The 13,818-nt window shown below is 45.2% G+C and overlaps 1 protein-coding gene across 2 annotated transcripts in view; it reads right to left on the reverse strand.

Annotated features, from left to right (window-relative positions):
- The window catches only part of LOC109865510 (carnitine O-palmitoyltransferase 1, liver isoform), a 38,197-nt gene that overhangs the window by 11,079 nt on the left and 13,300 nt on the right, over window positions 1-13,818 (reverse strand). For both annotated transcript variants that reach the window (XM_031799073.1, XM_031799072.1), the window contains exons 2-8: window positions 8,640-8,782; window positions 6,404-6,543; window positions 6,029-6,200; window positions 5,595-5,696; window positions 4,723-4,860; window positions 4,170-4,247; window positions 2,228-2,335 (exon numbers count right to left, since the gene is read on the reverse strand). In XM_031799073.1, the coding sequence (XP_031654933.1) occupies window positions 2,228-2,335; window positions 4,170-4,247; window positions 4,723-4,860; window positions 5,595-5,696; window positions 6,029-6,200; window positions 6,404-6,543; window positions 8,640-8,780 (879 nt within the window). In that variant the 5' untranslated portion in view covers window positions 8,781-8,782. The remainder of the gene's footprint in view (window positions 1-2,227; window positions 2,336-4,169; window positions 4,248-4,722; window positions 4,861-5,594; window positions 5,697-6,028; window positions 6,201-6,403; window positions 6,544-8,639; window positions 8,783-13,818) is intronic.

Here is a 13,818-nt window from a genome sequence, read left to right on the forward strand (position 1 = left end):
CGGGCGAGAGTGCAGACCAGAGAGCGGGCAAGAGTGCAGACCAGAGAGCGAGCGGGCGAGAGTGCAGACCAGAGAGCGAGCGGGCGAGAGTGCAGACCAGAGAGCGGGCGGGCGAGAGTGCAGACCAGAGAGCGGGCGGGCGAGAGTTCAGACCAGAGAGCGGGCGGGCGAGAGTTCAGACAAGGGAGCGAGCGGGCGAGAGTTCAGACCAGGGAGCGAGCGGGCGAGAGTTCAGACCAGGGAGGGAGCGAGCGAGAGTTCAGACCAGGGAGGGAGCGAGCGTTCAGACCAGGGAGCGAGCGAGCGAGAGTTCAGACCAGGGAGCGAGCGAGCGAGAGTTCAGACCAGGGAGCGAGCGAGCGAGAGTTCAGAGCAGGGAGCGAGCGAGCGAGAGTTCAGACCAGGTAGCGAGCGAGCGAGAGTTCAGACCAGGGAGCGAGCGAGAGTTCAGACCAGGGAGCGAGCGAGCGAGAGTTCAGAGCAGGGAGCGAGCGAGCGAGAGTTCAGACCAGGGAGCGAGCGAGCGAGAGTTCAGACCAGGGAGCGAGCGAGCGAGAGTTCAGACCAGGGAGCGAGCGAGCGAGAGTTCAGACCAGGGAGCGAGCGAGTGAGAGTTCAGACCAGGGAGCGAGCGAGTGAGAGTTCAGACCAGGGAGCGAGAGAGAATTCAGACCAGGGAGCGAGAGAGTTCAGACCAGGGAGCGAGAGAGAGTTCAGACCAGAGAGTGAGCTCAGACCAGAGGGAGAAGGACAGGAAAAGAAAAGAGAGAGAAAGGCCAAGGGAAGGTACAGAGTGTGGGGGTAGGGAGGAGAGATGGGGATGGTATGAGACCATGAGAGGGAATGGGTTTCAAACAAACTGGAAAATTAAACCAAAGGACACTTCAAACCTCTACACACAGAAGGAGCTAAAAAAACTGGATGGATGGATTGATGCAGCTTACACACATGATCATGGTCAGTCCACACCAGCACACACTCAACATGTACACAGACAAACACACACAGAATGAGTTCATACTCAACACATCTCTCCTATTTCGGTACGTATTTGAAAGGAAATCGCAATAAAAACACCTCATTATGAAAACATGTCAACACCTTGGTATGGGCCCCTGCGCATATGTAAAATGAGTTCAGAGGACTTGTTGATTAGGGGTGTGCCGACATGGCCGTACTCGCATTCGTAATCTAATCCAGAAGTTGTCAGTTGATAGTCAGAACGGAAGAAACTGAAGTGTTTTAATATGCATAAATAGATGTTGGCAAAATACCTCCCTGCACGTTCTCACTGCAAAAAAAACCCTGCAGATTAGGAGCAGGTGTGCGCGTGTCCTCAAGCTTGCGGCCACTCAGTCGGAATGGGCACTAACGTTTCATATTTCCCCTACCCTTGCCCATCTGGTTAGATATTATGTACATTGATAGCTTGATAGCGAGTGTCCTTCGCCATGGGATTTATCATAGTAGCGGGCCGCAGCAATCTAAATGATCAGACCGAAAACATGCGAGGAAAAGTGATCGGGTGAAATTATGAAGCGAGTGGGCGGAGGAATACAGCTTCATTCTATCCAATCAGAGCAGCAGGATCAACATACAGCCGGCCCTTATCTTTACAGACAGGGAAACTAGCCCGTTGTTATTAAGACCACGCACGTGACTGACTCAAAGACAGTACAGTATGATTTAGAATCTCTGACTGACTGACATGAGAAATATGCTTGCGGGTACTCCAAAAACATATATATTCTGATTACGGATATTTAAAAATATATATATATATAAAAATACTTGGGATCATAATCGTAACCAGAAAATTGCCCATATCTGTTACGATACCTCTTTTGTCCGACTACTCGGCACACCCCTAGTTTTGATGTCAAATAAAGCTTTCTGATTGGTGCACCAAACGTATCGTGATCACACAGCAGCCATCGAGGCAGTACTTTCATGAATTGTACATGGTATTCACTGAACAACGCATGATGTTCAAAGGCCAATGGTATTTTCATGCATAGGGCTCAGAGTTTGTCATTGGGCATCAAAATGGATGAAAACAGACAGAAATAATGAGGGCTATCTGGACCCCCCCCCCCCCCCCCCAAAAATATATATATTAGAAAACGGTTTAAAACTTTTTTCATTGCGTGCCCTAATGAATATGGCCCAGGTTACTTCAGCCTCTATCACACGCTAATGGTGGAGGTTGACCGGTTGTTGAACTCACAGGCTTGAGCTCCTCTCTGTTGAGTTTCCTGCGGTACATGAGGAAGGCATGAAGGGTGTTGCCTGCTCTGGCAGCCTGGATGGGGGTGGGCGTCACATACAAGAAGTCCTGGGGAGAGAGAGTGTGTATGAGAGAGGGAGGAGTTGCCATTTTGACAACGCAGATCAGCATTGCTAAGTGGCAAACCAGAGAATACTATTAGTATGTGAAACGCCTTCCCCTTTTCCACGAAAGGTAGGCAATGATTTATTTGAGAGCATTTCGAGTTTATCAAGTGCTTTTGGACTGTTGGGCCGCTGTTATGCTTCCAAAATGTCACCCATAGAGAAATAGATATGTTGTTTAACCTTTCCATACGCAAGTTTCAAATATCTCTAACGGTCACCCCCAGCGCGAGTTGTTTTATGCACGTGATGTCAGAACGCACACTCTGTTCCAAAATGGGATTGTTACGCAACAGGACAGTTAACGCGCTGCCTGCTAATTATCTATAGGCTGTGTTTCAACTTGTCAATTTCTAATTATTTTCTAACAAGTTGTATTTTCTAACGACAGTTTGAATTTTGAGGGTTGTTTCGCCTCATTAATTCACATAGAAATAGCCCAGTTCAGTGTTGCAGACAATTTATGATAGAGGCTTTACGGAGCCAGACAAAACTTCCCTCGTCGAGGAGAGCCCTTCCCCATTTCTTCCGCACATCAAGTATGCAGACATTTGCGAAGTCTTGCACGAACTGGCACATTTTCTGGCTGGCGCTCGCATTGCCTCCATTGTTGTTTTCCTTGTAAATAAAAACTTTGGACATGTGTGTGTTCCTATCAAAGTAAGTGCCTTATTTTCTGTATATCATGTTGTCGTGTCTACTGTAGCATGAAGTATGTAAGTATGGAGCATAATGTTTTACAGTTTTATTCACATGTTTTCAAGTACTGGTGACAAATAATGCATTACGATAATTGCATAGATTGTAATGGACACCATTGATGTTGTACTGAAGGTAGTACTGATTATATTGAGCTAATGCCAAGCTATTTGCCAGCTATGTGTGGCGCCATGTTTGTTGACATTATACAATGCATTCTGGGTGTCACTTAAACTTCTGTCAGACCAAAGATGTTATAATGAGGTGAAGGAATGGTTCACTCATCTTTCGGGAACACTTCCGGAACTGAATGAAGGGAAGTGAATGATCGTAAACTACACACCCCTTCAACATGCATACTGCAAACAGACCAAACTCATCTAGTCTCCTCTTATCATCTTTGGTTGACGGGGAAAACAAACATGGCGGCACACACAAACTACCCATCGCCGGATTACTTTTGATTTCTAGAAAGTGTTTTACTAAAATTTTTCAATCGATGTTAAGCTCAGCCGTGATGTGATGAAGTATAAATAGTAATCGCTATTAGCTCATTCATATTGTGGTTTCCCGTCAGCTGAGAGTTCTCTAAATATGACCGCTTGTGTTACGTCAACATTTCCTCAGTTAGCGCTAGGACAAATGTAGCTTACATTTTCCAGTTTGGATGATTGTGTTATGCTGTTGCTACTTCTGTGAATGTCTGATCATTGCATCCAAAAATAAACTTGGCACATTCAGGACATAACTTTGCAAAAAATAATTCAGTGAAAAATCAGCGTGGCTAGCTCAAATGCTGACTGTTGCATCAATCGAAACGGGACGTTCTAAATAAACGTTCTAATCAAACCGGTTTGAGCGTACGATCCAGGGACCCCTGTAGAACGATCACACCCATTTGTTGGGTTGAAGGTTAAATGGACCAAACCACGGTCATCGTTCAAGTAGAATAGGGAATCGTGTTTGCTCTATTTGTTACATTTCTACCTGCAACGTTGTGAACGTTTCACCTCACTGAACACACCTCCGCTATTAGGAGACAGAACATGGGGAGTAGTCAATGATTTGTTGATACGTACCATGCCGTAGTAGTTGCTGTTGACCATGATAGGGCTCCGTCCTCTCAGGTAGATGTACTCCTCCCACCAGTCGCTCACCTAAAAGGGAACACACCCCCAGGGTCGTGTTCAGTCGACACAAAATGGACAACGGTAAGGTTGTCCCATCTGAAGTTGTCCCAATAAAAAATGGTTGTTTTCTTGATCCGTGACAAAATGTTTTGTTACAAAGTGCCCTAATGAATACACCCCATAGAAATCCTCTGTGGCACAACCACGCAACATCCTGGCCAGAGGGCCACAGCCCTCACACACCCTCAGCACATCCATTACAATGAATAATTCAAAATGGCCTGCGACAAAGATCTACATTGTTCATGAGCATTCGACTATTAAAATAGGTCATTTCTACGTGTGCATAGCGCCTTTCTTTGTCTCACCTCCTGCTCTCTTAAAGCTCATTGGAGGAGAGGATCCAAGAATCCTCCAATAAGGAAGGCCAGAGGAAGCAAGGATTTGACGGCTCGTTACATTTTTGGACACAGCCACAGCCAACATATAAGGGGTTACTTACGTAGTTGGAAGCCCAGAGGGCCTTGAGTTTGAGGTACCACTGTAGCCGGTTCCCCAGGCTGCTCTCAAACTGGGTGGCCAGCGACGCCATGCGTTCAAACTCATCAGGGGTCGTCAGCGGCCGCACCGACTCCAGATACTGCAGAGAAACAGAGAGAGAAGAACAAACACACAGAACAATATTCTATTATATACATCATTGTGCAGTAGACACAGAACATAGACACAGAACATCATTACAAAACAGAATACACAGAGGGAATCGAGCTAACGTGTGATGGAGGTACAATGGAGTGTTAGAGGTTCAGTAATACTGAGGGAGAGGTAGAGAGAGAGAGAGATGTAGAGAGAGATGTAGAGAGAAAGAGATGTAGAGAGAGAAGAGGTGTAGAGAGAGAAGAGGTGTAGAGAGAGAAGAGGTGTAGAGAGGTTTAGAGAGGTGTAGAGAGAGGTGTAGAGAGAGAGGTGTAGAGAAAGAGAGATGGCGTGAAAGCAAGCGAGCGTAAGGAGAGATGACGGCAACTTCCAACCTGCGTTTGTCTTTGTCTAGCCTCTGCAGAGTCCCCAACAACCGAAAGTTCCGGTTTTCAGGGGAAATGGAAAGAGAGCCTGTGATGCAACTTCCCGCTTTTGGACGTTAACAAAGCGACACTCCATCTTAACTCCTCCTCCACATTTACTGGATTGGTTGAACAGTGCAAAAGAGAACCTCCCCTTTTCTCCTCGTCCAGACCAGTACATAGTGGAGATCGCTTCAGGCCGTTGGGTTAGTCTTTGTCAAGCGTGAATATCTGGTGAGCGGATATGCTGCATCTTCTGGCTAAATGTATTTCCCTGTTGGGACAATAAAGATTGAATTGAAGAGCGTCTCACCCTCTTGACCGTGTCTTTGACGGCCGGCACGGGCTGGTTTGGCAGAGAGCCCTGGTAGCTGTAGAGGAGAGGCTGTCTGCCCGAGAAGATCCGCACCAGCGCCTGTAACACACAAACAAAGTCAGCCCGTGTCCCGGGTGGGGGCTAAATGCAGCTCTCCTACAACCACCTTGAAATACTACAGCTTTTAAATCTAACTAGCAGGGTGATTTCTTCCCAATCTATCCAATCACTTTTTACACTGATTGCAATGGAGGTAGAAAGATCATTTACACTACACCGTATTCTGTGCATATGACAAATTCAATGATGTAATGTTCAATTGTTGACGACTCCCCAGGAGTGGGTACGCGGCAGGAGTCTCTACAGATGCACGGTGTACACACACACACACAGGAGAAGGTAATGAACAAGGGGCGGGGGGGGATACTGACCACCCAGACTTTGGTGGTGTTGGACATCTTGCCGCGCTGCTCGAACATCCAGCGGTGGTAGGAGAGGAGCTGCTTCAGGCACATGCGCATGGTGAAGATGAGGGAGAACCAGAGCAGCGTGCTGAACAGCACCGCCGACACCACCGTCTGACACTGGGCACTCAGAGACTGACTGGGAGGGGTTCATTCCATTAGAGAATGAAAGAGTGTTAAAGGAGGGGGGGGGGAGAAAGAGAGAGAAGGATTTCAATGATTTGGTGAGAACATCTGAGAAAAGGGGGAAATATTTTACTTCAATACCCGTCTTTAAGCAATATTCGTAGACTTTGAAGACAGCGGAGTGTCTGTGCACGGTTGGTGACTGGTGCTAGCTACCTGACCGGTAGGTGCTCCTGGATCTTGGCGATGAGACCCATGGAGGGGTCAGAGCGCATGTACATGGTGGCCAGGATGGCGATGACCACAAACAGCCAGGAGGAGGGACTGGCCGGGTACACCCCCGTTATCACACCATTCTGTTGGGGAATTAGGGGGAAAAGAGATTGATCATTAAGGCACCCAACAGGAAGAAAACAAACTGAAAAGGGGAGGGACTTCATGGATAAGAAAGAAGGCTAAAAAAAACACTTGAATCATTTTGGTTTTACGTGCCCTAATAAACGGCATACGTCACCCATTCAAAACCCAATCACCTTCCCAGCCATGTCAACACGGCATATAATCCAACGAGAGTGTTGGATAATGCTCTTCACAGCTACTATCATGTACCTTGGCCTGGTTTTAAAAGCAAAAGCCCATAATCTCCCCAAGCGTATCTCCTGCACGAGTGACGGGACAGACAGAGATACAGCCAAAGTTAAGACTGGGGGAGAACAGAACAGGGATGAATGCGTCCCGGCATCGAGTTGGGACAAACACAGCGTAGGTGTGTGTTTACTAAGGAGGTCACCCGGAGGGCATGTTTACCGCAAACAGATTAGAGAAAGGTGACGCTGCTGGCTGTTCATATTCCAGCTCTCTACTGTTCAGCAGTACTGTGACGTTAAATGACACTGTTCAGCAGCACCGTGACGTTAAATGACATACTGTTCAGCAGCACCATGACATTAAATGACATACTGTTCAGCAGCACCGTGACGTTAAATGACCTACTGTTCAGCAGTACTGTGACGTTAAATGACACTGTTCAGCAGCACCGTGACGTTAAATGACATACTGTTCAGCAGCACCGTGACGTTAAATGACATACTGTTCAGCAGCACCGTGACGTTAAATGACATACTGTTCAGCAGCGCCGTGACGTTAAATGACATACTGTTCAGCAGCACCGTGACGTTAAATGACATACTGTTCAGCAGCACCGTGACGTTAAATGACATACTGTTCAGCAGCACCGTGACGTTAAATGACATACTGTTCAGCAGCACCGTGACGTTAAATGACATACTGTTCAGCAGCACTGTGACGTTAAATGACATACTGTTCAGCAGCACTGTGACGTTAAATGTCATACTGTTCAGCAGCACTGTGACGTTAAATGACACTGTTCAGCAGCACTGACGATAAATGACACTGTTCAGCAGCACTGTGACGTTGAATGACATACTGTTCAGCAGTACTGTGGCGTTAAATGACATACTGTAGAGCAGCACTGTGACGTTAAATGACATACTGTAGAGCAGCACTGTGACGTTAAATGACATACTGTTCAGCAGAGGTCAGGTTTAAGTGTGTCAGAGCAGTATGTCCCCCTCTGCTGTTTGTGCTGATATGATTATTATACACAGCTGGGGCATGTCACAGTAGATCACAGTAGAATGACGTATGGACACCGTTGTGCAGAAACCATGTGATGTAATTCTAACCGACAGAGAGAAAAGCAGACAGGGAGGCATAGAGAGGAAGACAGGGAGGCATAGAGAGGAAGACAGGGAGGCATAGAGAGGCAGACAGGGAGGCATAGAGAGGCAGACAGGGAGGCATAGAGAGGAAGACATGGAGGCATAGAGAGGAAGACAGGGAGGCATAGAGAGGAAGACAGGGAGGCATAGAGAGGAAGACAGGGAGGCATAGAGAGGAAGACAGGGAGGCATAGAGAGGAAGACAGGGAGGCATAGAGAGGAAGACAGGGAGGCATAGAGAGGAAGACAGGGAGGCATAGAGAGGAAGACAGGGAGGCATAGAGAGGAAGACAGGGAGGCATAGAGAGGAAGACAAAGACAGACCAATCTTAAGACATGCAAACAAAAGAAAAAAGGTAGTCAAGTAGCAGTGCAGTAGAACAGACAGGCTTACAGACACATAGATGGACAAGGGAGGCAGACAGACAGGTGTACAGAAATGCAATTAAGATAGACAGCGATAACCCGGAGAGATAGTCTGAGGGGATAGCCTGGGGTCTACCCTTAGCGGAGGTCAGGTCTAAGCGAGTCAGAGCAATTTGTCCCCCTTATAGACAGATAAGCAGGCGATAAAGACCAACAGCTATGACCCAGAAAGCTCGTCTAGGAGTATGTACACTCGGGCTAGCCAGAGAGACACACACACCAACGAAAGAGAAAGCCAGACAGATCAAAGACAGACAGACCAGGCCCTCAGACATGTCCAGTACCTTGAGGCGGATTAACTTCTTTTTCCAGGAGCGCAGGCCCGAGAGGTAGATCTCCGTGAGGGCCTGGTGGGACAGCTGCAGGTCGATGCCTTCCGGAGTCACCGTGAACTGGAAGGCCACCGCCTGGTGGGCTTCAGCCATGCCTAGAAAAAGGGATGGAGAGAGAGAGAGAGAGAGAATAGGGGCAGATAGAGACAGGGGGAAAAAAATATATATATATATTAAGTGACCATCTTCCATACCAACTACAACTCTTTCGCCTTAACCTACACGTGAACGCACAATTATCAATAAAACTACACCGAGTTTAAAATCGAGGAGAGGAAAAAAAATGGGTGAGTTTAGCCTGATTTGTTCACGTCGCTAAAATAGTCTACAGCAGTGGTTCTCAAACCTCTCCTCGGGGGGGGGGGGGGGGGGGGCTCCCAAACATTTCACAATGCTGATGTCGTCCTTAACTAGCTCAGCTGATCACCCGATCGAGAGCTTGATAATTAGTTGACAAGTATAAATAATCAGACGTGCTAGCTCTTAAATAGTTCAATTACATGGAATGTTACTTCGCAGCCTTATTCTAAAATTGATTTTATTTTTAAAAATCTATCAATCAATCTCCACACAATACCCCATAATGACAAAGCAAAAACAGGTTTTTAGAAATGTGTGCAAACTTAAATTTAAAAAACTAAATATTACATAAGTATTTAGGCCCTTTACTCAGTACTTTGGCAGCGATTACAACCTCGAGTCTTCTTGGGTATGACGTTACAAGCTTGGCACACTTGTATTTGGGGGGGGGTTTCTCCCATTCTTCTCTGCAGATCCTCTCAAGCTCTGTCAAGTTGGATGGGGAGCGTTGCTGCACAGCTATTTTCAGGTCTCTCCAGAGATTTTTGGGCTCTGGCTAGGCCATTCAAGGACATTCAGAGACTTGTCTCAAAGCCACTCCTGCGTTGTCTTGGCTGTCTGCTTAAGGTCATTGACCTGTTGGAAGATGAAGCTTCACCTTAGTCGGAGGTCCTGAAAGCTCTGGTGCAGGTTTTCATCACGGATCTCTCGGTGCTTTGCGCTGTTCACCTTTCCCTCGATCCAGACTACTCTTGCAGTCCCTGCTGCTGAAAAACATCCCAATAGCATGATGCTGCCACCACCATGCTTCACAGTAGGTTTCCTTAAGAAACTCAGGCCAAACAGTTCAATTCTGGTTTCATCAGACCAGAGAATCTTGTTTCTCATAGTCTGAGAGTCCTTTATGTGCCTTTTGGCAAACTCCAAGAGGGCTGTCATGTGCCTTCTCCTGAGGAGTGGCTTCCATCTGGCCACTCAACCATAAAGGCCTGATTGGTGGACTGCTGCAGAGATGGTTGTCCTTCTGGAAGGTTCTCATCTTCACAGAGGAACTCTGTTTATAAATCAGAAACACCTGCAAAGAGTTGCAACGGAGCTGAACAATATAATAGATCATCTTGGCCTACAGCAAAGATGGTGGCTAAATGAAGAGAGTTCACTCAGGCTGTTTACTGTTGAAAAACATTGTCAGTTTCAGTCTACTTAACGGGGTGGGACTCCCGTAGACACCAATGTAATAGCAGCTGGGTCTGGGTTACTTAGTTCATTGACTTTCATTAAAAACCCCCCTCGCTACCTCTTCAGTCTCTGGCTACAGCGACACTTGGCTGCCTGAGCCATGGAGCAAACTAAAATAGGGGGTGACAACTAATGTTTCTTTTTCACCTCCCCTTTATCAGTAAATTAATATAATCCATTGGATAATATGTCAAATGAAAAAAAATTGTCTGCATTAAAATGGGGCCATTTTATAAATTATAAAATTGCATTTTAGAGCCCCGCTCCCCCCAAGAAGAATGGTTTAGACCACTAAGGTTTTAGGAAAATTCGTTTTGCATGGCCCGGAGCAAAATAAACTTGCCCATTACTTCAATAGTCAGGCTACACATATATATAACCGTAGCTTATATTCCTTCTACAATATTTCTATCCTGGATTCGCAGCAGCAATTTAAATAATGCATTGATATATAGCTAGCTAGCTAAAATGATAACAGAGCGAATATAGCTATTTGATCATGTCCGTGTCCAAATATTAATGACATCTAGAATCCGACAGAGTTTCACTGGAATTATCCAAACACAGACAAACTTCAACAAATGCAGACAAACCCTCAACATGTCAACAGCTTGTATAGGCAAGATTTAGCTGAGACTCATCTCTTGACACGTATGCTGGGAGTCGTTTTCTGAAATAATTATTTTCCCCTGACTTACAGCATCTTAAAGCTGCCATATGTCACTTTTTGGGCGACCTGACCAAATTCACATAGAAATGTGAGTTATAGATATGTCATTCTAATTGAAAGTCTAAAAAGCAGTAAATCTGTTCTATATACGCTATTTCTATGCTTTCATTTTTTGCATCAATTACTTTCGGTTTTGTACACCAGCTTCAAACATCTGAACAAACAATATTGTTGGTTATTAAAAAAATATTTCACAGCAGTTTAGATGGTACAATGATTCTCTACACTGGCTTGTTTTTTCAAACTGAAATTAGGCGAACTATTTGAATTTTAGCAGCCAGGAAATGGCAGAGTGATGTCTGCAAATTGCACTTTTAACTGAAATGGTGCTCACATAACTTTCATAGCATGCTAGCTAGTTACACCAACAGTGTTATTTGTTGTTATTTCTCTGCTACACGTGGCAATTACCATAACGTTCCCACCCCCAATTCCTGAATAGGTTTTAGCAGCCTGCATCAGTCTTCAAGGTGAAACCTAAACGAGAATTTCCGGATAAGCTGCATTGTAACCTAAGGTGAGATGACACTTATGACACTTGGGGTGAGTTCCAAACGCCACCCTATTCCCTTTATAGTGCACAACTTATGAGAAGGACCCATACTCATGCACTATATAGGACAAGGGTTACACCCAATGTTCCCTCTAAGAGGCTTGCGGGTGCGCAGCTCCGCAGCTCACCAGGGACTGGCGTGCAGAAGAAAAATAAGCCCGCGCAGAGAAGCACAAGATTAAAAAGTTGAGTGAAGTTCAGAGTTTCCCCCGTTAGTTAACACTATCAACGTTTCCCTTCACTGTGGGAATTGTGATCGAATCAACGCAATATTAGGCACTTTCAATGCAACATACCGAAACAAAACTGTTGTTGTTGACAAAACGCTTCGGAGTACCATTCTATTGCATTGACAGGCACATACTCTACTCTCCGGTGCACGATAAACAAATCAGAACTGCAGTAGACCTAAATGCAAATAGACCGTTGCCATATATGGATTTGTTCTATTCACTTTGAACTGGACTGTTTTACAGCATGAGCTGTCATAGTTTTCATGCACTTGTTTTGAGATCAAAGCGAGAAATGCTTGTAGCCACGTGTGCGTGCACATGTGCACATATTCTTTGCTAGTTAGTGAGTTATTTGCCCAGTTATAGTTCATTTGTAGCCAGCAAGGTGAGCGTGATCGCTTACGACAAGAGCACAAAACCTGTACATTTCAAAGCCTGCATTGAAAAGAGAGTCAGGTAAAGAGCTTTTTGTTGTCTTAAAGGGGCAGTGCTCTATTTTGAGACCGCCTTGAAGCTAAGTAGTTAATAGGTAGAGGGTAGCATAATGTGATTCTCTGTAAGAATGGTATGGGAATAATACATTTTATTTTGTAAAGTGGTTTCCTGATTCAAACAACATTTTCAGTCACCTTGTTTGAAGGACAAGTGGATAAACAGGTTAATGTCAAGCCCTGCGTGTTTCATGGAATGTAGGCCTGAATCAACCACATATTGGCTGTTACTGTTGGCTGAATGATAGAAACCCTATTTCCATGTTAAAATCTTACGTGATTCATTTTCACCATCGTTTAAAAAAAAGAAATGCTGGGCCACTCTGGTAGGCCTACATTATGATCAATAGCCACATTAGCCTACTTGGCCACTGTAAAAACAGTCAATTAAAATCAGGTACAACCTCAGTGTTCACAGTAAACGCACTTCAAGATCTGAAATTTGTGCCAGAAAATATTAAAAGGGAACTTTGGTTCCACCTGATAATTAATTACACCCACCTGGCGTCCCAGGTTTAAATCAGTCCCTGGTTAGACCTGGGACACTCTCCAATGTAACAATTTGTTAGCTTCTGGTCATTATCACTATATCAAAATCCATTCACTAACAGCTACTACTGTACATCCCTATTTTATTGTATATTTGAGTTTGAATTAATGTGAATTGTGTGAATGCCTTGTCTATATTGTGTATGGTACATTATGTGCAGCGACCTGTGCTGTTAACAAAATCAATAATTGTCATCTTTGCTGGTTCATCAACTGAAGACCATGTTTTGATGGGCCTTCTCCACATCGACGGGGCCGCAGTAGAGGAGGTGAAAGGCTTCAAGTTCCTCAGCGTACACATCACTGACAATCTGAAATGGTCCACCCGCAGACAGTGGTGAAGAATGTGCAACAGCGCCTTTTCAACATCAGGAGGCGAAATAAATTTGGCTTGCACCTAAGACCCTCACAAATTTTACAGATGCACCATTGAGAGCATCATGTCAGGCTGTATCACCGCCTGGTACAGCAAGTGCACCACCCGCAAACCGCAGTGCTCTCCAGAGGGTGGTGTGGTCTGCACAACGCATCACTGGGGGCAAACTACCTGCCCTCCAGGTCACCTACTGCACCCGATGTCACAGGAAGGCCAAAAAGATCAAGGACCACAACCATCCAAGCCACGGTCTGTTCACCCCACTATCATCCAGAAGGAGAGTTCAGTACAGGTGCATCAAAGCTGGGAAAAACAGCTCTCAAGACTTAAATAGCCATCACTAGCCAGCTACCATCTGGTTACTCAACACTGCTGCCCTATATACATATAATCATTGGTCAGTTTAATAATATTTACATACTGGTTTTACTCATTTCTTATGTATACACTATTCTAGTCAAGACCACTCCAATATATTGCGCATACTGATTTCTCTTAACTCCATTATTTTAGACGTGTGTATTATAAAGACACTACTGCCCCGTTGGGAGCTAGGAACACAAGCATTTTACTACACCGGCAATAACATCTGCTAAATATGTGCATTTGACCAATAAACCAATTACCTAAAGTACTAATTTCACTGATAATGATCTGACT

The sequence above is a fragment of the Oncorhynchus kisutch genome, linkage group LG20, assembly GCF_002021735.2.
Source record: "Oncorhynchus kisutch isolate 150728-3 linkage group LG20, Okis_V2, whole genome shotgun sequence".
Classification (NCBI taxonomy): domain Eukaryota; kingdom Metazoa; phylum Chordata; class Actinopteri; order Salmoniformes; family Salmonidae; genus Oncorhynchus; species Oncorhynchus kisutch.